The sequence below is a fragment of the Papaver somniferum genome, chromosome 8 (assembly GCF_003573695.1).
Source record: "Papaver somniferum cultivar HN1 chromosome 8, ASM357369v1, whole genome shotgun sequence".
NCBI classification, from domain to species: domain Eukaryota; kingdom Viridiplantae; phylum Streptophyta; class Magnoliopsida; order Ranunculales; family Papaveraceae; genus Papaver; species Papaver somniferum.
Genome location: NC_039365.1, coordinates 38,835,059 through 38,860,872, shown reverse-complemented (window position 1 = coordinate 38,860,872; position 25,814 = coordinate 38,835,059). Strand labels below are relative to the sequence as shown.

At 42.3% G+C, this 25,814-nt stretch overlaps 1 protein-coding gene and 1 long non-coding RNA gene across 3 annotated transcripts; both read left to right on the top strand.

Annotated features, from left to right (window-relative positions):
• The first annotated feature begins 45 nt into the window (after positions 1-45).
• On the top strand, positions 46-3,900 carry LOC113304733 (APO protein 4, mitochondrial-like). 2 transcript variants are annotated; one of them, XR_003338348.1, is made up of 4 exons: positions 46-216; positions 532-810; positions 1,252-2,134; positions 3,447-3,900. XR_003338348.1 is itself a non-coding variant. In XM_026553878.1 (3 exons), exons 2-3 carry the CDS (start codon positions 569-571, stop codon positions 1,955-1,957), a joined length of 948 nt encoding a protein of 315 aa, XP_026409663.1. In that variant the 5' UTR covers positions 46-216; positions 532-568; the 3' UTR covers positions 1,958-2,204. The 2 variants fall into 2 exon arrangements, 1 of the variants encoding a protein (XP_026409663.1); XM_026553878.1 differs by lacking the exon at positions 3,447-3,900 and having other exon boundaries at positions 1,252-2,204.
• Positions 3,901-16,663: 12,763 nt separating this feature from the next.
• Positions 16,664-25,394, top strand: LOC113306633. The gene is made up of 5 exons (XR_003338752.1): positions 16,664-16,788; positions 16,959-17,022; positions 17,323-17,423; positions 19,005-19,314; positions 24,792-25,394. It is a non-coding gene; the product is annotated as an uncharacterized LOC113306633 (long non-coding RNA).
• The last annotated feature ends 420 nt before the right edge of the window (positions 25,395-25,814 follow it).

Below are 25,814 nucleotides of genomic sequence, written 5' to 3'. Positions count from 1 at the left end.
GTTGGTCAAAAGTTGCCATGAGACTGTAAATCTGCCTCTGGAATCTATTGCACGACTTCCTGACTAAAAATCCTATGGTGACACGCATCTCCGCCCGCACATGTATGTCTAGATATCACCGGTGTCTCTAACTTTCAGAATGTTGTGCTTTGACGTGAGTTGTCCAAAGTAGATCTCTCTCCCTGTCTCTAGTCTATACCGACGATATCTCCTAATGTAAGTATTTCTTTGCCTCGCTCATTTCGTTTCTCGTGTTTTCTTGCGTAAATATTATTCACCTAAACTTCTTATAAACCCTAATTCTAAAACCCAATCTTAAATTTATATATGTCTATGATTTGGTTCGCGCGAATAGAAGTTTCTACAATTTTTTTTTTGTTGCAAACCCACACAAAAAAGAAGTGACAACCTGACACTCACTGTTCGATGAAATGCTTCAAAGAAACATGTTTCTGTTCATCATCATGTGCACTTGGTTTCTTGAATCATTATCATTTCCTTGTTTATATTCTAATTAAACTTCACTTATAGACTGTTTTAAAGGAGGAGTTGCAGTTGGTTATTGTTCATGGCTTTGAGGCAAATCACCTTGGAAGGTATCAGTGGTTACATCAAGGGTTATCGATGTTATAGCTCAAAGTTGGACTGGAACAAGCTTAAGCCAATGATACTTGAAAGAATAGAAAAAAAGGCTAAAGAATATCCAGTCAATACTATGCTTCCTGTTGCTGAAGATGTTGTTATTAACAGAGCACGTCTCTTCGAAGGTGTTTCCACTCTCCTCAGACATTACCCTATCAAGGCCTGTAAGTAAGTCATAAATAAATTCATGAGCAAATTCTGGTTAATGTGTCTTGTAGTTCACATTATTGATCAGAAGTTTAATACTTTGGAGTGTTAGTTATTGGTTTGAAGTGTTAGTTTGTTTCTTTCTAGTTGAACATTCTTTAAACATTTAAGATAAAAATAGCTGAAAAACAACCAAACCCGGACATAATCTGAAATAAACTTGAGGGCGCACTAGCAGTGCAGTTCTGTCCATCATTTTATACCATCAACACCTGATTACTCCGGAGTCTATGTTAGGGTTAACTTGCCTGATGGTTTTTCTAATATTCTCTGATTATTACAATTTGGTTAAGTACTAAGCGGAAACATATGTGAGGTACTAATTTGTGGTAGATAATTATGGTTAACCTACGAATGCCTTTGTATGTCATGTCTTTGTTTCTCAAGTGAAAAATCTTGCAGGTTTTGCCCTGAATTGTACATTGGCAAAGAAGGGCATCTCATTAAAACATGCCATGGCTACAGGCGTCTTATTAAGAACCAAGTTCATCACTGGGTTGATGGTGCCCTTAATGATATTCTTGTTCCTGTTGAGGCCTTTCATATGACCAAGTCGCCAGATATGATTCAGCATGATCAGAGATTCGATTTTGATCGCATCCCTGCAGTGCTTGAGCTTTGTTCTCAGGCAGGCGCCGACATCTTTGATCAAACTCTACACTCCATTGGTAAAGATAGTTTTGCTTCTGATGTGTCTACGTCGCGCCTAGAGCTTACTTATATGGCAGTTCAAACTTTAAAGGCATGGGAGGATATGAGAGAAGGAGTACAGAAGTTGTTGATGGTTTATCCTGTTAAAGTTTGCAAGTTTTGTGATGAAGTTCATGTTGGACCATATGGGCATAAGGCTACGCGCTGTGGGGTGTTCAAAGATGAAACTTGTAGAGGAACCCATTTTTGGACGACAGCACGTGTCAACGATTTGGTTCCTCAGAAGATTGTATGGCGGCGGCGGAATCAGGATCCACTCGTACTATTGGACAAGGGGCGGGATTATTATGGGCATGCTCCTGCAGTTGTTGAGCTATGCATTCAGGCTGGAGCACCTGCCCCAAAAAAGTATTTGTGTATGATGAAAGCAAAGGGTTTGTCTCCGACCCTTCATTAATTTTGGGGTTGGCTCTCTGGTAGCACCAAAAATTCTATCCTTAAAACAGAATCACAGATTTCTTGATTAGGAACTTCTTGAAGTCAGAGGTTTCTAATTACCATGGTCTTCAACTTTATGGAGCTGAGTTATTCAGGCATGGATTAGCGACTGAGTTTACCTCAGGAGGGTTCCCTGGTATGTCTTACAAACTACTGTAATTTATCTATCACAAGCCATTAAATCATTCTTTCACTTAGCTTGCTAGTTTTTACAATAAAGTTAGTTTGCTGACTAGAAGTTCTACCAAATTTTGGTTTCAAACTGTTATTTGTTATCTGAGATTATAATCTTAAATCATGTATAGTAAGGAAGAAATATGTTTTAACAGAGTTCCTTCAAGTTACTTATGTGATTTTTATAAAAGTTTCTTCTTCGTAGGTAAGGTTCTTACAATGCCTTAATCAGGTAATTGTATTATATCTGAATGTAATACGAAACTGGAGATATATCATTGCAACAACACTGATTATAATTTGCTATTACTCAAATGTCTCTCTAGTGAAGACTCTAGTAATTGACTACCCAGTGACTGTTCCATCTCAGCAACTATTATTGCTCAGTTGAGAAACACATCAACTATAGAATCATCATAAACATAATACATTGATATATTGTACATGTCCTTCATTTCTATATTTGGCGGTGGTAGAGTTTCATGCCATCAATAGGCATGCTCGTAGCATAGTGAATCACAAACTTCAATCGGGCAACAGTATATCTGATTAGGATTGAATTATGGTATTGTAATTTGAAAGTTCTTTATGGTGTTGTTAATTTAGTTTTGAAAATTACGGAAACCCAATATGTTCCAAACCTGGACATCTTAATTGTGTTGTTATCTTTAAAGTGGATCTGGCTTCTTGGTTTACTGAGGACAATACTTATTTCACGCATTAAATTTAACATCTTAAATTATGACTTCAACCGAGTCAAATTTTCATCTTATTCATTCACTCGTACCGTTAGAGTCAACTACTGGTCACACTATGTTTTTGCTACACTTATGCTCTTACACTAGGAAGTCAGTAGTACGAGGTGTTTTATCTTGAACAATGCATGCACATGATACGGACCCTATGTGCACATTCGGCGGGTTTTAGTGAGAGATTGTTTTTAGTAGATAAATTAACTAAAAGATCACAAGCGATTTGGACCCCCTCGTGTAGGTACCAAATGGAGAACACTCTGGTGGATCCCTTACTGGTACTGCTATGTTTAAATTAGATATACACATCAATAATTTTTCTATATTGTTAGCATTATTATCGTTCAATACCTCAGTTACCTATGTAAGCCTGTTCAGCAGTCAGAATTTGCTGTTCTAGTTTTCATTGCACCTTAGCAGGCCTGTTAAGAATTCTGTAATCTGCTATTTTGTTTCAAGGAGTCCGAGACTTTGGATCTTTGTGGAATGTGCTAAAATTGCTTGAATGCTCATTAATTCCAGTGGGCCATCAATGCTTGCTCAAGGCGGCGCTTCATCCAGTTCAGGAGACGATGTGGAAATTGCCAAAGGTTGGAACAAGCGTGAATCTGTAGCTGCTTCAAGTCCTGGCCCTGGCATGAGAAATCACAAGGGAGGACCAGGAAATGCTATACTGGAAGCTATGTTAGAGAGTTCTGCTACAATGCCGAAAAGCGAAGATCTGCTACAGACTAGATCAACGTATGTACTCTTTTTTGCTTTGACATTCAATGTATCTGTAAAGTGTAAGAAGAAAGACATGGCTGCAGGGTGTCCAGTAGTAGTATTTGAATTCTGAAGGCCTGAGTGGAGTACAGGACCAGCCCGACACCCCTAGGAAATTCCTTTAAGGCCTCCTATTGTCAGAGACATCTTGCATTTTTCCTCCTAATAGTTAATCTTGTAAGCTAAAATTTTGTATTCTTCAGTTAATTATATTCAAGTATATGATTGAATGTATCAATTGTTGTTTTAATCTCTGGGTGAATTTGATGATTATCAAATAAGAAGTTCAGTCAGAAACCTTCTTCAGAAATTTGAATTCTGAACAGATGAGCTCTGAGGAGTATAGGAGTATATATTATACAGCATACATTAACAGGTCTAAGGTGTAAGAGGGTGTAGGAGCACCTGTACAATCCCAATGCTAATGAGGGTGTAGGAGTATATATTATACAGCATACATTAACAGGTCTAAGGTGTAAGCCACTACAACATATACGAGATCAGGAAGTAGCCAATATGTATATTTGGACATTTCACATGTCCATGTTGCTGAAAATGTACCCTCAGCTGCCAAATTGCTGCAGATTATGAGTCTAAAATAGCATAAAGGCACAACCAAGTTAATAGATTCTCACTATCTATTTCCACCACTTCTCACGTAAACAATGTGGCCTACAAGTTTGTGGGTAAAAACTGTTTCTGCCGGTTTTGGTAAATTTGGGTGTGTGGATGAGAAGCAAATCTATACCTTAAACAAATGCACTGCACGGGAGTACTTTAGATTCGAGAGATCAATCTGTACAATCCTGGCCTAAACCAAGAAATGGCCGTTCTAGTCTTTCTTCGGTCACAAAGCGAAGGAGATGGGTTAGTCTTTGGGAGGGAAGCGAAGAAGATGTTGAGACCAGAATGGTTAATTCCGAAGGTGTGGCTATTTTATGACTTGTATCAGAATGTGGAACTGGCTTGCGGAATGTAAGCTATCAGTTCTTTGGTGTTTTCTGGATACTGTGTTGTTGGTAACCAAAACTGTTGTCGTTTGGTTGAAATACGTAGAGCCTATTTATACAAGTCATATTGAACATACCCCGGTCTCGTAGAAAGTGAGAATGATTGAGTGATGGAGAAGTGGGGTCGTGTGTAAATGCCAGAAAACCACGTTCCCATTATGAAGGAGACGGGTTAGTTTACACCTACTACTTCTTGCCGCCACTAACTGCCCTGCTTTCTGACACTTTCTTATAATGGGCGTGTTGCACGTCGCACGCTGTAAACCGCCAGACCAATACCCTGATGAGTATCCCCCAGTTTGTGACATGTTTGATGTCTCGAGTGTTTTCGTGAAAAACGTGTAGCAGGTTGCTATGTGTGGCAAGTCAAAGTCAGGAGACTTGCCACAGGAGAATAGCATGTGATGCTATTAGGCTTGTCTTGGCTGGTCGCCTAAGACTTGCCACAGGCCTGTCCATTCTGTGGCGAATTTGGACGGCTAAGATTGTGACTCATGAGAAAGGGTGGCCATTGATTATGGCCACATTCTGTTGGCGCCTGATAATGACACAATGGCATGGTTGACATAGTTTGTGCATGCCAGTGGCACGGTGGTGCAAGTAGCACCTGGCGTAGCCATGGCCGCTAGATTTTGGCATATTGGTGTTAGACCCAAATATGGCTTGACAACATTAGTTCTAGTTGCCACATCAATCCCAATGCTCTGGGTAGCATGATTTTCCTTGGTTGGCGCAGTAACTTCGCCTAAATTAGGGTTTGGCATGCCGAAACCCTAATTAGTACGTGTGGGATGCGGCCGCGGCATGGTAACGCTTTTTGTGCAAACGTTGCCATAGTCACGCCAAAGGAACTATAATAAGGCCATAATGTGGAAACGGCCACAAGAGCAAGGGTTGCTATGAGTGGCTATGATATGACGCAATTCCTAAGGTTTCCCGGCTCCCGCATGGCTCGTGGCATGTTGTGGGGCCCAAAGTGGTGTAATTTGAGCCACAACTGGAAATTAGGGTTTTGGCTAATGCGCTTAAAGCAGAGTCGTGCTTCTGACTAGAAAACCTAATTTAAGCACATCATTGGCCACGAACAAGAGGTAGTTTAGCACGTAGGCGCGCTATTTACGACACGTTGGCATGCTGCCCCAAAGTGGCATGTTTGGCGTGGCGGAGTGGCATGTCGTTCATCCTATTGGCGCAACATGGCACGTTTGGCATATTTTGGCATGCTGCCCTAAAGTGGCACGTTTGGCGTGGCGGAATGGCATGTTGGCATGCCGTTCAACCTATTGGCACAACATGGCACGTTTGGCATCTTGGTGCGGTTTTTGAAAAACCAATGGCTTTGTGACCATTTGGCGTAGTTTGCTTATTTTAACACTGTGGCAAGTTTGGAGAAACCTGATTGGTTAATATAAGAGAGGCCGACCAAGCATGGGCGTGGCCATACTTCTTGTTTGTGTGTGGCGGATTTAAAAGCGACGTGATTAGTCGATGGGAAATACGAACGGCAAGTATGTGCCGAGCCAGCGTGTGGCGGGTTTAAGGCGACCTGATTGGTCGAAGGCAAATAGGGCATGTTGGGCAACATGGGGCGTGCCTAAAGCATGGCCGCACCTCCCTTTGCTGCTGCATATTCCGCGGCTCCTTTCTGATTTTAGGCAGGATTTTTAACCTACTAATCCATGGCGGATTAATTGCTCAGTTCTACTAAGCTTAATTTCGACCAACGAGGTCTAATTTATTGCGCAAGGCACAAAACCCTAATTTTGCAAATTAGTCAGGGTAATATCCGAATCTTGTGAATTATCACAAAATTGATTGAATTCTATGTATTGACACAGAGTTCTTTAAGTTTATTGCTAGAGAGACGTATGCTTCCTGATTGAGTACTTTATGCAAGGACCTTAACCTTGATACTTGGAAATTCGTGTTACTCTTCTGCGAGTGAACACAAATTGTCAGCCCTATCAATATTAAAGGTTCGGCCGGGGAACATAGCACAGAAAGCATTCAAAGAAACTTATAATAAAGGCAAGGCAAGGTGCCGAAATTTACAGAATATCTGGGATTGTTGTTACGTGCACCATTCTGGATAAATTTCATATGAAAATATTGAATTGCTTAATAAATGCACCAGTGAAGAAGTTGAATCACTCATCACTTTTACATGGATCTGTTTCTTTGCAGAGTGACGACATATTAAATGCAAGGTTTTATAATTTTAACCCTGAACTAAAAACCACCATCAACATTAAGTCCCATGCTTAGCACGTAACAATGGAATTGTTGCGGGGTAAGCATGAGATGGTGACAGACAAGGAGAAAATCAAAAGGTCAAAACACGCGGAAATTGCCAGGAAAAATTCGACTGACCTTTGACAAAAGGCATGGGTGGTCCATGATACTTGTGTTGGCGTACTTCTGGCTTGGCCAAGGGTACTGATGTTGGCGTTGCGACTTCGGCCACGCAGTGTTGATGCTGGCGCTGCAATTTTGGCCACGGAGTGCTGATGCTTGCGCTACAAATTTGGCCACGGAGTGCTGATGCTGCGCTGCAACTTTGTCCACGGGGCGCTGCAAGTTGAGCGGATGGCTTGGCCACGAAGTATTGCAGGTTGAGCGGCTGGTGTTCCTCGTACTGGCGCGCTGCTGGTTCGGTCATGGAGGTTGGTGCCATGGAGCATTGGCGCTGCGGGCCCAACTGCCTTCTTCTGTGCATGGTCCAAAAGGAAAAAACCTCATCTACTCGAATTCCAAAAGCGCTTTGTATATAATAGGGCGTGCTAACTTCCTCCTCTTTTATTATTCGCTCGTCTGCTTCTTGTGTTTGTTTGCAACAGCTCGGTTATAGGCGTGCCAATCGTTAGCAGCAAGGTAAGTTCATTTTCTTCGTATTTTAGCTGTGAGTGTAATATCAATGAGTAGTTGATCAATCTTGGACATTTAGCTCGGTGTGAATGACCTTCTTTGTTAACGACGTAAATGGCAAAAGAAATCTTCAAAAGTTATAGTCAGCGGTGAGGCGATCCAGGAGAACTCAAGGTAGGTTCTATTTTCTATTTTGCGCATGTAGCCACCCAACAATACCATCGATTTTCTCCAGAATGTGTAATAAGGTTCTGACTCCAGAAGAATGAGCATCTAGCCTCTCCAGTGGATTTCAAAATTACCAAACTCCATGCACTCCTGGGATGGATGGATGAAATATATGCTTGGCAATGATCATGTCAGTGCTAATATTGGAGAGTGTAGCTGCATTATTGATCCATCCTTGAATTTAAGTTAATTGGTGTCTAGCCTACTGAGCCGGTGTCTGGAAGGCTTATTCTTTCCTTTCTGATTGCGGTGATGATATGCTGTGTATGCTTGTATGGTCGAAATCTTCCGGAATCTTGGACTATTATATCGAATGGGATGCGATGAGAAGTCCCCAGTTGCACTTCCGTCTGGTCATAGATCTAATTGTGTGGCCGGATATGTGAATATCTTTGTGGCGTGATTTTGGAGTCTTTGATGCACGTGTACGACTTCATGTTGAGAAATTCCCGCGGCTCGTAAAGCTTCGGCAGTGATGATGTTGAAATCAGGAATAATCTGGTTGAGGGAAGTGAAGGAATCCCATGCCGGTAGTCCCCATGTGTAATTATCGCGAGCCTATTTTCTCGTGGAAGATGTGCTTCTACTGCATTCACTGGTAAGGTGGTGACTGTGTTTAAACTTCTAAACCTGAAGGAGGCTTCAGTCCCCAAGTGTAGCCTGCTTTAATTGCATTGCCTTGAATCCACGCCTATGGGATTTGATACAAGCTTATTGTACTCTCCTGGATGTGATGCTGGGATGCTTGGAACATCACATGGACGAAACATTCTGGACAACGAAGAGGTAGAAGTGAGAGAGTTATGCCGTTAATCGTGGCTCCCTCTGTCTTTTTAAGAAAAATGTTTCAGCCGCGTCTCTGGAGTTATCTCATGAATGCTTGATTGTTGTCGGGGATGGACCGCGGTGAGCAGTCCCTAGACGCACTTCTCTTTGGTTACTGAAGTTGTTTCTCTGAGTAGGCTTGGGATCCGGGCCTCGTAAAGTGTTGCAGGCGCCTTCTAGATGGAGAGGTGATGATATCCTTATGTTACACCTATGAAGAATAGATGGCCTTGTCGTGGCTATGACTTTTGGGCTGACCGTGCCTCCCGAGCTTTGACAGTTAAGGGATTTCGTGTAGAGCCTCAGTCCCCAAGTTTGGTTTACATGTTTCTATCTTGTATGGTCAGTGAGTTGACCATGATAAAGATATCATCTTGCATCCGTACTGGTGACTCTATTACTTCTTCCATGTGAAACTACAAATATGGAGAAGTATGGATTACCTTTATAGTGGTTGTTGCTATGGTAAAGATCTGGCTGGTATCAACAAACGAACAACAACAGTTCTTGGCAGCAGAAGAGACTACATTATCGTGGGAACCCAAAATAGGTTGGTTGGAATTGCATGGGCGTCCATGGAAGAAAAGGGATTGGCTGGATGCGTGGGTGAGTAAGCTATCCACGACCACGAGATTTGGCGAGTTGGATCAAAAAGTGGCCACAACTACGAACCTTGGATGGCTTTGAACACGATCCTTGACAGGAAGGAGTGTGGCGGCTATGGCACGATCCTTGGCAGAGAGGAGTGTGGCGGCTACATCACGATCCTTGGCAGATAGGAGTAGAGACTTCTGGAGAGAACGTTGAAGCGGAGCGGCTCCTGGAGCGAAACGTTGAGGCGTCCCCTTGATCGAAACGTTGAAGCGGAGCGGCTCCTGGAGCGAAACGTTGAAGCGGCCCCTTCTGAGTTGTGGCCATGTCCGTCTGAGTTTTGGCAAGAATTTCCTGTCTCTCCATTAAATCGATAATGGTAATGGGAAGGTTGGTTTCCTATGGCTCCTCCAGTCTCTCGTCCTGACGAAGAAGTGGTGGCAGTCCTGGTGATGATTGGAGGCGTCATGCACGAGGAAATATTAGGAGTAGCGGCGGCTCTATCTCTGGTAATAAGAGGCATCACGTCAGAGGGGATGCTTCTGGTGCTGCTGGTGTTGGTGGTAGAGGATGTAACGCCATGGGACGTGTTGACTGCACTTTCAGATGGTACATTGGTGTTGGCCATTCCCCTTTTGCTCTCATCCGATACGGCCACATACTCTATTCGCTTAGGGGTCTCTCCAAAAACTAAATTTTCCGGTTGCAAATCTGAGTTTATTGGGTGACGCAATCCTGGCCGCGAGAATCCCCAGTCATCCTTTATTGTCTCCGTAACATCTCTATGTCGATCCGCGGCAAGGCGGAGAACCTCCAGTCCCCAAGCGTAATTCCTCTAAATCAATCTTTTCCTGGAAAAGGCGTTTCAGAGTGTTGCATTCGTTGGTAGGATGATGAATAAACCTGTGATAGTGGCAATATCTTGAATATAGCATCTCCTGATCAGTTGGAGGACGCCCTACCAGCGGTAGTTAGACTACTCCCTCTAGTACCCAAATTTTCAGTAACTCTATAACTCTTCTGATAGGCAACGAGAAGCGTGGATATTTTGAGTCTTGATAGACACATTTTTGTGTCTAATTTGTCTCGATTCTATAATTGATAGTGCTCATTTTTGTACTTATTACGGTGTTTTATGTGTGTGTAGGTATTTTTGGCCAATAAACATTTTTGGAAAAATCGGCTCGAAAAGTTGTGCGGGGCACCCCCGGAGGACATTTGCTATTCGGACTCTCACCATGGATAAGGGGCAACCTATTACTAAGGGGGATCCCTGCAGGGCATCTACTATTCGCACCCCCACTCTGGATAGGGGGAGACCACTTTCTTCTCTAAATTCAAAAGAAAAAATTGGCGGGAAAAACCACTTTGCATACCAGAGTTAGGGTTGGATTTCTAGGCTGTTTTAGGGAGAATCAATCGCGGGAATTTGTTGGGCTGGACGTGATTTAGCATAACAGGCTTGGTATGAGCGCTGGAATGGATTGAATTGGGCTAGCACTCGAGTTGGAGCAAAACAGAGGTGAAGTTACACACGGGTCTCTGCTGGCCTGATTTTTGAAGTTTCAGGGAGATTAAACCGGAGATAATATTTCCGGAGATAGCTACTTACCTTATAGAGAGTTTGGGATGATTTGGAAAGCTCAGAAATGCGTAAACAAGTCGGCAGAGAAGATTATTTCTGTGACTTGCACGAAAAGAAAGAGAGAATTTTTATCGGAATTTTTAGGTTTCTGAGCAGTATAAAAGGAGTTCGGATAGGTCATAGAAGGGTTACGAACAGTTTGGGGTAGTTTAGATAACCACAGAAAGCTCAAAATTGAAATTACAGACATTCAGTTCTGCTGGTGTAGGGGAAGAACACGAATAACATACTACTCCCAGAGACAGTCGTTTCTTCTACAACAGTTTTCGTATATCGTTTCTGTAACAGCTGTTTGTAACGCTTATACACCGTTGCAAACTGTCTGCTTAACTAGTTTTCTCTTGTTTTTCACCCTTTTGAGCTATGAAAACCTATTTTGAGCATGTGAATAATATGAGGAGCTAAACCCCTTAGCCGAGGCGACGGAGGGAGCCATTGTTCCATGAAAAGTGGTATATTTCTATTTTAATTAATTCTTGCAATTTCTTTTATGATTATTTGCATGGAACTAATATTGGAAAATTGATTTTTATTGAATGATTGTGATCCGTTTTGATGGAGCATGCTTAGTTTAATATTTTTGATGTTTCATGCTTGATGTATACAATTGTTACTTCAAAAATCTACTAGAGGCAATATATTAGAATCACTTTAAACGCAAAGAATTGTATGAATATTGATTAGATTAAATCACTTAATTGGTCAATGGTGGAATCCCGAGTCTCGGTGCTTTTTATAATCTTGATAACAACTTCATCTTGAGTTTTTATTTTAATTTAAGTCTAAAACAAATCTTCACAAGTCTGAGTGAACGACAACCTTTTACCACTATCTACAAATCACATCAAGTCTGGCTTCTTCCGCATCAGTAGTTACTGTGGCGGAAATTCTTGCAGGCTTTGGCATGAAGCTCTCTTTGAGGGAGGAATTGACGCTTGAGAGATCATCGATTCATGAGTGGACCTTTTACTTCTACCGTATTGCTGAAAGGTAATTTCTCTTGAAGGTCCTGCGTCATCAACGGCTACACGCGGTGGCTGAGATGGGTATTGTTCATTGGCGTAGTGTTCGTTTACATACTTTGCATACCAGAGTTAGGGTTGGATTTCTAGGCTGTTTTAGGGAGAATCAATCGCGGGAATTTGTTGGGCTGGACGTGATTTAGCATAACAGGCTTGGTATGAGCGCTGGAATGGATTGAATTGGGCTAGCACTCGAGTTGGAGCAAAACAGAGGTGAAGTTACACACGGGTCTCTGCTGGCCTGATTTTTGAAGTTTCAGGGAGATTAAACCGGAGATAATATTTCCGGAGATAGCTACTTACCTTATAGAGAGTTTGGGATGATTTGGAAAGCTCAGAAATGCGTAAACAAGTCGGCAGAGAAGATTATTTCTGTGACTTGCACGAAAAGAAAGAGAGAATTTTTATCGGAATTTTTAGGTTTCTGAGCAGTATAAAAGGAGTTCGGATAGGTCATAGAAGGGTTACGAACAGTTTGGGGTAGTTTAGATAACCACAGAAAGCTCAAAATTGAAATTACAGACATTCAGTTCTGCTGGTGTAGGGGAAGAACACGAATAACATACTACTCCCAGAGACAGTCGTTTCTTCTACAACAGTTTTCGTATATCGTTTCTGTAACAGCTGTTTGTAACGCTTATACACCGTTGCAAACTGTCTGCTTAACTAGTTTTCTCTTGTTTTTCACCCTTTTGAGCTATGAAAACCTATTTTGAGCATGTGAATAATATGAGGAGCTAAACCCCTTAGCCGAGGCGACGGAGGGAGCCATTGTTCCATGAAAAGTGGTATATTTCTATTTTAATTAATTCTTGCAATTTCTTTTATGATTATTTGCATGGAACTAATATTGGAAAATTGATTTTTATTGAATGATTGTGATCCGTTTTGATGGAGCATGCTTAGTTTAATATTTTTGATGTTTCATGCTTGATGTATACAATTGTTACTTCAAAAATCTACTAGAGGCAATATATTAGAATCACTTTAAACGCAAAGAATTGTATGAATATTGATTAGATTAAATCACTTAATTGGTCAATGGTGGAATCCCGAGTCTCGGTGCTTTTTATAATCTTGATAACAACTTCATCTTGAGTTTTTATTTTAATTTAAGTCTAAAACAAATCTTCACAAGTCTGAGTGAACGACAACCTTTTACCACTATCTACAAATCACATCAAGTCTGGCTTCTTCCGCATCAGTAGTTACTGTGGCGGAAATTCTTGCAGGCTTTGGCATGAAGCTCTCTTTGAGGGAGGAATTGACGCTTGAGAGATCATCGATTCATGAGTGGACCTTTTACTTCTACCGTATTGCTGAAAGGTAATTTCTCTTGAAGGTCCTGCGTCATCAACGGCTACACGCGGTGGCTGAGATGGGTATTGTTCATTGGCGTAGTGTTCGTTTACATACACATCTTAGTAGATTTGCCCCTATTTAGGTGCTTCTCTCTTCAACAATGCAGTCGTAGTTGGGGACTGTTGGACAACTCTTTGAACTTCTGCGAGGGTTTGGAGATAAATGTTTTCCAGCAAGGCTTCATAGGCCGGCTCTTTACCTTTGTCCTGCAGATGTTGTGGCACACCTGGAAAGTCTCCTCCCCTAGTCTTGTGAAATTGTTCTGGCTCTCGGTGTTGGCAGAATCCAATTGGCTGCTCTTCTGCTGCTCTTTTATGATGTGGCTACGTGCTCCGTCAGCATCCTCATTGGTAGAGGCGCAGGCTTTAGCCAAAGATTTAACATACTTCATATTACTCTTGAAATTGGCGGGATCCTTCGGATAAGCCTTTGTTGATTCTTCCCACAATCGGCTTATTATACTCTTCAGGATACGAAGTGTGTCGTTTTGCCGCCTGATAATATCGACTTGGCTGGCAACCATATCCTCTAGAATTTTAGTCATGTCTTCCATGGTAGTTGGCTTCTATCTATTCATTGTTTTTGCAAGGTTTGAATGACCCGAATATACCTGGAAAGAATTTTTGACTGAAATGGGTTTCAATTAACGATTGAATTTGACCTAAGACCAATTGGGATAGAAATGAAATTGGGAATTGAATTTGCAATCGATAGATTTAATCTCCCAATGTGGTCGCCAATTGTTTATGGGTAAAAACTGTTTCTGCCGGTTTTGGTAAATTTGGGTGTGTGGATGTGAAACGAATCTATACCTTAAAAAAATGTACTGCACGAGAGTACTTTAGATTCGAGAGATCAATCTGTACAATCCTTGCCTAAACCAAGAAATGGCCATTCCAGTCTTGCTTCGGTCACAAAGTGAAGGAGATGGGTTGGTCTTAGGGAGGGAAGCGAAGAAGGTTTTGAGACCAGAATGGTTAATTCTGAAGGTGTGGCTATTTTATGACTTGTATCAGAATGTGGAACTGGCTTGCGGAATGTAAGCTATCAGTTCTTTAGTGTTTTCTGGATATTGTGTTGTTGTTAACCAAAACTTTTGCCGTTTGGTTGAAATAAGTAGAGCCTATTTATACAAGTCATATTGAACGTACCCTGGTCTCGTAGAAAGTGGGAATGATTGAGTGATGGAGAAGTGGGGTCGTGTGTAAATGCCAGAAAACCATGTTCCCATTATGAAGGAGACGGGTTAGTTTACACCTACTACTTCTTGCCGACACTAACTGCCCTGCTTTCTGACACTTTCTTATAATGGGCGTGTTGCACGCCGCACGCTGTAAACGGCCAGACCAATACCCTGATGAGTATCCCCCAGTTTGTGACATGTTTGATGTCTCAAGTGTTTTCGTGGGAAACGTGTAGCAGGTTGCTATGTGTGGCAAGTCAAAGTCAGAATACTTGCCGCAGGAGAATAACATGTTTAGGCTTGTCTTGGCTGGTTGCCTAAGACTTGCCACAAGCCTATCAATTATGTGGCGAATTTGGATGGCTAATATTGTGACCCATGAGAAAGGGTGGCCATTTATTATGGCCACATTCTGTTGGCGCCTGATAATGACACAATGGCGTGGTTGGCATAGTTTGTGCATGCCAGTGGCACGATGGTGCAAGTAGCGCCTGGCGTAGCCATGACCTCTATATTTTGGCATATTGGTGTTAGACCCAAATATGGCTTGGCAACATTAGTTCTAGTTGCCACATCAATCCCAATGCTCTAGGTAGCATGATTTGTCTTGGTTGGCGTAGCAACTTCTCCTAAATTAGGGTTTGGCATGCCGAAACCCTAATTAGTGTGTGTGGGATGCGGCCGCGACATGGTAACACTTTTTTGTGCAAATGGTTCCATAGTCACGCCAAAGGAACTATAGTAAGGCCATAATGTGGAAAAGGCCACAGAAGCAAGGCTTTCTGTGAATGGATATGATATGGCGTCATTCCTAAGGTTTCCCGGGTCCCGCATGGCTCGTGGCATGTTGTGGGGCCCAAAGTGGTGTAATTTGAGCCACAACTGGAAATTAGGGTTTTGGTTAATGCGCCTAAAGCAGAGTCGTGCTTCTGACTAGAAAACCTAATTTAAGCACATCATGGCGTTGGCCACTTACAAGAGGTAGATTAGCACGTAGGCGCGCTACTTACGGCACGTTGGCATGTTTTGGCATGCTGCCCCAAAGTGGCACGTTTGGCATGGCGGAGTGGCATGTTGGCATGCCGTTCAACCTATTGGCGCAACATGGCACGTTTGGCATATTTTGGCATGCTGCCCCAAAGTGGCACGTTTGGCGTGGCGGAGTGGCATGTTAGCATGTCGTTCAGCCTATTGGTACAACATGGCATGTATGGCATGTTGGCGCGATTTTTGGAAAACCAATGACTTTGTGACCATTTGGCGTAGTTTGCTTTTAACACTGTGGCAAGTTTGGAGCAACCTGATTGGTTAATATAAGAGAGGCGTAGTTTTCCTCTTTTAATCCATGGGCGTGGCCACACTTCTGGTATGTGTGTGGCGGATTTAAAGTGACCAGATTGGTCGATGGGAAATAAGATCGGCAAGTATGGGCCCATCCAGCGTGTGGCGGGTTTAAGGCGACCTGATTGGTCGAAGGAAAATAGGGTCGGTTGGGCAACATGGGGCGTTCCTAAAGCATGGCCACACCTCCCTTTGCCGATGCTCCTATTTCGCGGCTCTTTTCTGATTTTGGGTAGGATTTTGCACCTACTAATCCATGGAGGATTAATTGCTTAGTTCGCCTAAGCTTAATTTCGATTAACATGGTCTAATATATCGCGCAAGGCGCAAAATCCTAATTTTTGCAAATTAGTCAGGGTAATATTCGAATCTTGTGAATTATCACAAAATTGATTGAATTATATGTGTTGACACATAGTTCTTTAAGTTTATTTCTAGAGAGCAGTATGCTTTCTGATTAAGTACTTTATGCAAGGATCTTAACCTTGATACTTGGAAATTCGTGTTACTCTGCTGCGAGTGAATACAAATTGTTATGCCATATCAATATTAAGGGTTCGGTCGAGGAACATAGCACAGAAATCATTCAAAGAAACTTATAATAAACGAAAGCCAAGGTGCCGAAATTTACAGAATATCTGAGATTGTTGTTACATGCACCATTTTGGATAAATTTCATATGAAAATATTGAATTGCTCAATAAATGCGCCAGTGAAGAGGTTGAATCACTCATCACTTTTACATGGCTCCGTTTCTTTGTAGAGTGACGGCATATTAAATGCAAGGTTTTACAATTTTAAGTCTGAACCAAAAACCACCACCACCACTACCTTAAGCAGCAACAACGAAAGCTGACGACGCGTTAAGCCTGTGGACATCTCAGATTTCGGGCTGATGACGCCCGAAATCTCCAGTCGTGCTTTATGTTGACCTGGATGTAAATAAAGCCCAAACCATAGAGTTAACAAATCCCGTTCATTTCTTGTGTTCTCTACCTCTCTAACTCTACCGGCAAAGTCTCTTAGCGTAAGTATCTCTCCGCCTCTCCCATTTCCTTTCTTGTGTTTATTTTTGGCTACAAATCGATCCTTAAACCCTAGGTTTCCATTAAGAAAAAAAACTTGTATTCTCTTAAACCTCTTCAAAACCCTAATTCTTAAACCCCAATCTGAACTTCATTTGTGTCTATGTGACAGGGGGATACCAAGAATTCGCAGCTTACAAAGATGGCTTCTTGTTTCCGATCCAAATTGTCAACTGGTATGCCTCTCTCTTTCTTGATTCATGACCCAATAAGTTGTAAGACTGGAAATTTTGTTACGAGTCTACCTCGACCACGATGGAAAACCTAATTTTGGTTTTGATGTGCTCTACCATCCCAGCTTCTGTATGTAATATATGTTGATTTTCCTGATTAAGAATATATCATAAAAGTTTCTTTCTGGTAAAATTGTTGGGTTTAATTTGCATTTGGCAGAAATCATGTCTTTTCCGGCACTTTCTTTGCATGTTAGAATGTGTTATGGATTGATTACATTTCTACCTAATTGAATAACGCAGTGGGACGTTCGTAGTTGGGGAGTCTTGGCAACAACTCTGGTTTATTCAGAACATCAAATGAGATGATGGAAATGATGACTTGCAAACATGTTTTAACTCAGGTTAGTATGTTTCTTTCCATCTGGTTACCGTTGACACACTCACATGTATGTAGTAGAAACAGATCATTTGATCTGCTTAGAGATAACAAGCTTGATTTCTAGTAGTTTTTGACAAATAAAATTTATGAGCAAACTGGTATTTCTTTTTGATTGGTGGTTGATTTGTGTGATATTCTACCAAATACCAGTTGATAGTGATTAGGACATATGTATAATGCCTGTTCCAAAATGTGTATATATGTGCCATTTGTTTGCGGCGGCTTCTTCATCTACCAATAAAGTGGATCAGGTTTGCAGTGTCTCGACTGAGCTGTGCTCACCGATTGTGTCTAAGATTTTCCTCTAATTTTTTTTGTTCCGATAAGTTGAATATGTTTACAATTTTGATCTTATCTGAAGAATTTCTAGCAAACACATAGAATGTATATTGGCATACGTCATGGCAGAAGGGAATTTGTCTTACGTTTTACCAGAAAACTAATCTGCTGCTTGTACATAGCTGTAGCTGTTTAAGCTGTTAAGATTTGTGTACTTGTTCTGACCATCTTTCGGCTGAATTAATGAACGTAAGTGAGGTGATACCATATCTCACCATGTCAAGCTATTATCCAATTCATACCTAGACCATTTCAGTGTCACTTTATGTCACCACTTAGGTGTCACATTTCGAAGTTACTGCATCTTTAGTTCAAACTCGTGACATCCATCTTAAGAGACTCGTTTTGTCTTTATAAGTTGGTGATATTTATTCTCTGTTGAGTGTCCGCAATTTCTTATAATTCTGAATATTCCAAAGTCCTATATAAGTAGAAGAAACCTGCAGCATGCTAGGTTAACAGTAACGTGGTTCTTCTTCAACGAATATGTCGGATATCGTTTTTTATGAGGTACGAGTATGTACTTCATTGCAAATACTGTTCTCTGGTAAGAAGATAATTCATTTGATTGGAAAGGATATAGTTAAAGTTTATGGCTACAATAGATCTACTGTGGTTACATATAGAATGTTCATAGTTAATATATTTTTGAACATAGGTACATAGAAAAACTTGTTTACATGATTAATTTTCCTATGAGTACTTGTAGAAAATTCGTTTGTATCAATTGACATATATAAATAGAAGTCATGGTTGTTTTAGGACTTCATTTAGATTTTTGTAGTTGGAGGTTCGTGCAGGGATAAAACGTTAGTAATTGTATGTGTTTGGTTGTAAGTAGTTATTCATTTTGATTCCCACATTCCCCTGGGGCAGTCAGCTTTATAGTTTGAGCTCTTTCACTTTTGTGGAAAAGAATACTACAGTTATGTTATATACTAGTTGGCATAATTCAGCTGTGCCTAGTAGTTTCAAAGGCATGTATACTAGTTGTAATAGGGCCCTGAATATGGAAATCTGTCTCAGCTCAGGGGACCCTTCTTGGTTGTGTGCAAGCATGTGATTCTGATGAAGACTCAACAGTACCAACACAACACCTCTGTAAACATGAGAAAAGACACCGTTGGAAGTGTAGTGTTGTTTTATCATAGCTAAGTGTACTATTTACAACCGTAATCTTTCTTAATTGCATTTCTATTTGCAGGAAATCTTTCCACAAACATAAACTTGTGATCCTGTTGTACATATCCAACGTATGTAATTACAGGCACATGTTTGGTTAAACTCTTACTTATCCTAGTAAGTAAGAGCAAAAGGGTGGACTAGATTAATTGTACAAAAGGGTGAGCAAAAGGGAATATATCAGCAAGTTAAGGTAACCAATATTGCGAGTATTCTTTAAAACTGATCGACACTCAGAAGATGGATGTCGGAAATCTTTTCTAGAGTTAAAATCGTGGTGGAAAGAACAAAAACAAACGGGCACAAACATCTCTAAGGAGAAAGAGGCCGAGGTAAGCCTATTATGAAGCTGGTAAGGCTGTCAAAGTTCTTCTCTAATCAATAATGTTCTTATTGAGCAACCTTTAGGTTCTGATGCTTATCTACTTGTCTTGCAAGTATTGGTCTACAAAATCTGTTGATGTCTCGAGTGTTTTCGTGAAAAACGTGTAGCAGGTTGCTATGTGTGGCAAGTCAAAGTCAGGAGACTTGCCGCAGGAGAATAGCATGTGATGCTATTAGGCTTGTCTTGGCTGGTCGCCTAAGACTTGCCACAGGCCTGTCCATTCTGTGGCGAATTTGGACGGCTAAGATTGTGACTCATGAGAAAGGGTGGCCATTGATTATGGCCACATTCTGTTGGCGCCTGATAATGACACAATGGCATGGTTGACATAGTTTGTGCATGCCAGTGGCACGGTGGTGCAAGTAGCACCTGGCGTAGCCATGGCCGCTAGATTTTGGCATATTGGTGTTAGACCCAAATATGGCTTGACAACATTAGTTCTAGTTGCCACATCAATCCCAATGCTCTGGGTAGCATGATTTTCCTTGGTTGGCGCAGTAACTTCGCCTAAATTAGGGTTTGGCATGCCGAAACCCTAATTAGTACGTGTGGGATGCGGCCGCGGCATGGTAACGCTTTTTGTGCAAACGTTGCCATAGTCACGCCAAAGGAACTATAATAAGGCCATAATGTGGAAACGGCCACAAGAGCAAGGGTTGCTATGAGTGGCTATGATATGACGCAATTCCTAAGGTTTCCCGGGTCCCGCATGGCTCGTGGCATGTTGTGGGGCCCAAAGTGGTGTAATTTGAGCCACAACTGGAAATTAGGGTTTTGGCTAATGCGCTTAAAGCAGAGTCGTGCTTCTGACTAGAAAACCTAATTTAAGCACATCATTGGCCACGAACAAGAGGTAGTTTAGCACGTAGGCGCGCTATTTACGACACGTTGGCATGCTGCCCCAAAGTGGCATGTTTGGCGTGGCGGAGTGGCATGTCGTTCATCCTATTGGCGCAACATGGCACGTTTGGCATATTTTGGCATGCTGCCCTAAAGTGGCACGTTTGGCGTGGCGGAATGGCATGTTGGCATGCCGTTCAACCTATTGGCACAACATGGCACGTTTGGCATCTTGGTGCGGTTTTTGAAAAACCAATGGCTTTGTGACCATTTGGCGTAGTTTGCTTATTTTAACACTGTGGCAAGTTTGGAGAAACCTGATTGGTTAATATAAGAGAGGCCGACCAAGCATGGGCGTGGCCACACTTCTTGTTTGTGTGTGGCGGATTTAAAAGCGACGTGATTAGTCGATGGGAAATACGAACGGCAAGTATGTGCCGAGCCAGCGTGTGGCGGGTTTAAGGCGACCTGATTGGTCGAAGGCAAATAGGGCATGTTGGGCAACATGGGGCGTGCCTAAAGCATGGCCGCACCTCCCTTTGCTGCTGCTCATATTCCGCGGCTCCTTTCTGATTTTAGGCAGGATTTTTAACCTACTAATCCATGGCGGATTAATTGCTCAGTTCTACTAAGCTTAATTTCGACCAACGAGGTCTAATTTATTGCGCAAGGCACAAAACCCTAAATTTTGCAAATTAGTCAGGGTAATATCCGAATCTTGTGAATTATCACAAAATTGATTGAATTCTATGTATTGACACAGAGTTCTTTAAGTTTATTGCTAGAGAGACGTATGCTTCCTGATTGAGTACTTTATGCAAGGACCTTAACCTTGATACTTGGAAATTCGTGTTACTCTTCTGCGAGTGAACACAAATTGTCACGCCCTATCAATATTAAAGGTTCGGCCGGGGAACATAGCACAGAAAGCATTCAAAGAAACTTATAATAAAGGCAAGGCAAGGTGCCGAAATTTACAGAATATCTGGGATTGTTGTTACGTGCACCATTCTGGATAAATTTCATATGAAAATATTGAATTGCTTAATAAATGCACCAGTGAAGAAGTTGAATCACTCATCACTTTTACATGGATCTGTTTCTTTGCAGAGTGACGACATATTAAATGCAAGGTTTTATAATTTTAACCCTGAACTAAAAACCACCATCAACATTAAGTCCCATGCTTAGCACGTAACAATGGAATTGTTGCGGGGTAAGCATGAGATGGTGACAGACAAGGAGAAAATCAAAAGGTCAAAACACGCGGAAATTGCCAGGAAAAATTCGACTGACCTTTGACAAAAGGCATGGGTGGTCCATGATACTTGTGTTGGCGTACTTCTGGCTTGGCCACAGGGTACTGATGTTGGCGTTGCGACTTCGGCCATGCAGTGTTGATGCTGGCGCTGCAATTTTGGCCACGGAGTGCTGATGCTTGCGCTACAAATTTGGCCACGGAGTGCTGATGCTGCGCTGCAACTTTGTCCACGGGGCGCTGCAAGTTGAGCGGATGGCTTGGCCACGAAGTATTGCAGGTTGAGCGGCTGGTGTTCCTCGTACTGGCGCGCTGCTGGTTCGGTCATGGAGGTTGGTGCCATGGAGCATTGGCGCTGCGGGCCCAACTGCCTTCTTCTGTGCATGGTCCAAAAGGAAAAAACCTCATCTACTCGAATTCCAAAAGCGCTTTGTATATAATAGGGCGTGCTAACTTCCTCCTCTTTTATTATTCGCTCGTCTGCTTCTTGTGTTTGTTTGCAACAGCTCGGTTATAGGCGTGCCAATCGTTAGCAGCAAGGTAAGTTCATCTTTTCTTCGTATTTTAGCTGTGAGTGTAATATCAATGAGTAGTTGATCAATCTTGGACATTTAGCTCGGTGTGAATGACCTTCTTTGTTAACGACGTAAATGGCAACAAAGAAATCTTCAAAAGTTATAGTCAGCGGTGAGGCGATCCAGGAGAACTCAAGGTAGGTTCTATTTTCTATTTTGCGCATGTAGCCACCCAACAATACCATCGATTTTCTCCAGAATGTGTAATAAGGTTCTGACTCCAGAAGAATGAGCATCTAGCCTCTCCAGTGGATTTCAAAATTACCAAACTCCATTGCACTCCTGGGATGGATGGATGAAATATATGCTTGGCAATGATCATGTCAGTGCTAATATTGGAGAGTGTAGCTGCATTATTGATCCATCCTTGAATTTAAGTTAATTGGTGTCTAGCCTACTGAGCCGGTGTCTGGAAGGCTTATTCTTTCCTTTCTGATTGCGGTGATGATATGCTGTGTATGCTTGTATGGTCGAAATCTTCCGGAATCTTGGACTATTATATCGAATGGGATGCGATGAGAAGTCCCCAGTTGCACTTCCGTCTGGTCATAGATCTAATTGTGTGGCCGGATATGTGAATATCTTTGTGGCGTGATTTTGGAGTCTTTGATGCACGTGTACGACTTCATGTTGAGAAATTCCCGCGGCTCGTAAAGCTTCGGCAGTGATGATGTTGAAATCAGGAATAATCTGGTTGAGGGAAGTGAAGGAATCCCATGCCGGTAGTCCCCATGTGTAATTATCGCGAGCCTATTTTCTCGTGGAAGATGTGCTTCTACTGCATTCACTGGTAAGGTGGTGACTGTGTTTAAACTTCTAAACCTGAAGGAGGCTTCAGTCCCCAAGTGTAGCCTGCTTTAATTGCATTGCCTTGAATCCACGCCTATGGGATTTGATACAAGCTTATTGTACTCTCCTGGGTGATGCTGGGATGCTTGGAACATCACATGGACGAAACATTCTGGACAACGAAGAGGTAGAAGTGAGAGAGTTATGCCGTTAATCGTGGCTCCCTCTTCTTTTAAGAAAAATGTTTCAGCCGCGTCTCTGGAGTTATCTCATGAATGCTTGATTGTTGTCGGGGATGGACCGCGGTGAGCAGTCCCTAGACGCACTTCTCTTTGGTTACTGAAGTTGTTTCTCTGAGTAGGCTTGGGATCCGGGCCTCGTAAAGTGTTGCAGGCGCCTTCTAGATGGAGAGGTGATGATATCCTTATGTTACACCTATGAAGAATAGATGGCCTTGTCGTGGCTATGACTTTTGGGCTGACCGTGCCTCCCGAGCTTTGACAGTTAAGGGATTTCGTGTAGAGCCTCAGTCCCCAAGTTTGGTTTACATGTTTCTATCTTGTATGGTCAGTGAGTTGACCATGATAAAGATATCATCTTGCATCCGTACTGGTGACTCTATTACTTCTTCCATGTGAAACTACAAATATGGAGAAGTATGGATTACCTTTATAGTGGTTGTTGCTATGGTAAAGATCTGGCTGGTATCAACAAACGAACAACAACAGTTCTTGGCAGCAGAAGAGACTACATTATCGTGGGAACCCAAAATAGGTTGGTTGGAATTGCATGGGCGTCCATGGAAGAAAAGGGATTGGCTGGATGCGTGGGTGAGTAAGCTATCCACGACCACGAGATTTGGCGAGTTGGATCAAAAAGTGGCCACAACTACGAACCTTGGATGGCTTTGAACACGATCCTTGACAGGAAGGAGTGTGGCGGCTATGGCACGATCCTTGGCAGAGAGGAGTGTGGCGGCTACATCACGATCCTTGGCAGATAGGAGTAGAGACTTCTGGAGAGAACGTTGAAGCGGAGCGGCTCCTGGAGCGAAACGTTGAGGCGTCCCCTTGATCGAAACGTTGAAGCGGAGCGGCTCCTGGAGCGAAACGTTGAAGCGGCCCCTTCTGAGTTGTGGCCATGTCCGTCTGAGTTTTGGCAAGAATTTCCTGTCTCTCCATTAAATCGATAATGGTAATGGGAAGGTTGGTTTCCTATGGCTCCTCCAGTCTCTCGTCCTGACGAAGAAGTGGTGGCAGTCCTGGTGATGATTGGAGGCGTCATGCACGAGGAAATATTAGGAGTAGCGGCGGCTCTATCTCTGGTAATAAGAGGCATCACGTCAGAGGGGATGCTTCTGGTGCTGCTGGTGTTGGTGGTAGAGGATGTAACGCCATGGGACGTGTTGACTGCACTTTCAGATGGTACATTGGTGTTGGCCATTCCCCTTTTGCTCTCATCCGATACGGCCACATACTCTATTCGCTTAGGGGTCTCTCCAAAAACTAAATTTTCCGGTTGCAAATCTGAGTTTATTGGGTGACGCAATCCTGGCCGCGAGAATCCCCAGTCATCCTTTATTGTCTCCGTAACATCTCTATGTCGATCCGCGGCAAGGCGGAGAACCTCCAGTCCCCAAGCGTAATTCCTCTAAATCAATCTTTTCCTGGAAAAGGCGTTTCAGAGTGTTGCATTCGTTGGTAGGATGATGAATAAACCTGTGATAGTGGCAATATCTTGAATATAGCATCTCCTGATCAGTTGGAGGACGCCCTACCAGCGGTAGTTAGACTACTCCCTCTAGTACCCAAATTTTCAGTAACTCTATAACTCTTCTGATAGGCAACGAGAAGCGTGGATATTTTGAGTCTTGATAGACACATTTTTGTGTCTAATTTGTCTCGATTCTATAATTGATAGTGCTCATTTTTGTACTTATTACGGTGTTTTATGTGTGTGTAGGTATTTTTGGCCAATAAACATTTTTGGAAAAATCGGCTCGAAAAGTTGTGCGGGGCACCCCCGGAGGACATTTGCTATTCGGACTCTCACCATGGATAAGGGGCAACCTATTACTAAGGGGGATCCCTGCAGGGCATCTACTATTCGCACCCCACTCTGGATAGGGGGAGACCACTTTCTTCTCTAAATTCAAAAGAAAAAATTGGCGGGAAAAACCACTTTGCATACCAGAGTTAGGGTTGGATTTCTAGGCTGTTTTAGGGAGAATCAATCGCGGGAATTTGTTGGGCTGGACGTGATTTAGCATAACAGGCTTGGTATGAGCGCTGGAATGGATTGAATTGGGCTAGCACTCGAGTTGGAGCAAAACAGAGGTGAAGTTACACACGGGTCTCTGCTGGCCTGATTTTTGAAGTTTCAGGGAGATTAAACCGGAGATAATATTTCCGGAGATAGCTACTTACCTTATAGAGAGTTTGGGATGATTTGGAAAGCTCAGAAATGCGTAAACAAGTCGGCAGAGAAGATTATTTCTGTGACTTGCACGAAAAGAAAGAGAGAATTTTTATCGGAATTTTTAGGTTTCTGAGCAGTATAAAAGGAGTTCGGATAGGTCATAGAAGGGTTACGAACAGTTTGGGGTAGTTTAGATAACCACAGAAAGCTCAAAATTGAAATTACAGACATTCAGTTCTGCTGGTGTAGGGGAAGAACACGAATAACATACTACTCCCAGAGACAGTCGTTTCTTCTACAACAGTTTTCGTATATCGTTTCTGTAACAGCTGTTTGTAACGCTTATACACCGTTGCAAACTGTCTGCTTAACTAGTTTTCTCTTGTTTTTCACCCTTTTGAGCTATGAAAACCTATTTTGAGCATGTGAATAATATGAGGAGCTAAACCCCTTAGCCGAGGCGACGGAGGGAGCCATTGTTCCATGAAAAGTGGTATATTTCTATTTTAATTAATTCTTGCAATTTCTTTTATGATTATTTGCATGGAACTAATATTGGAAAATTGA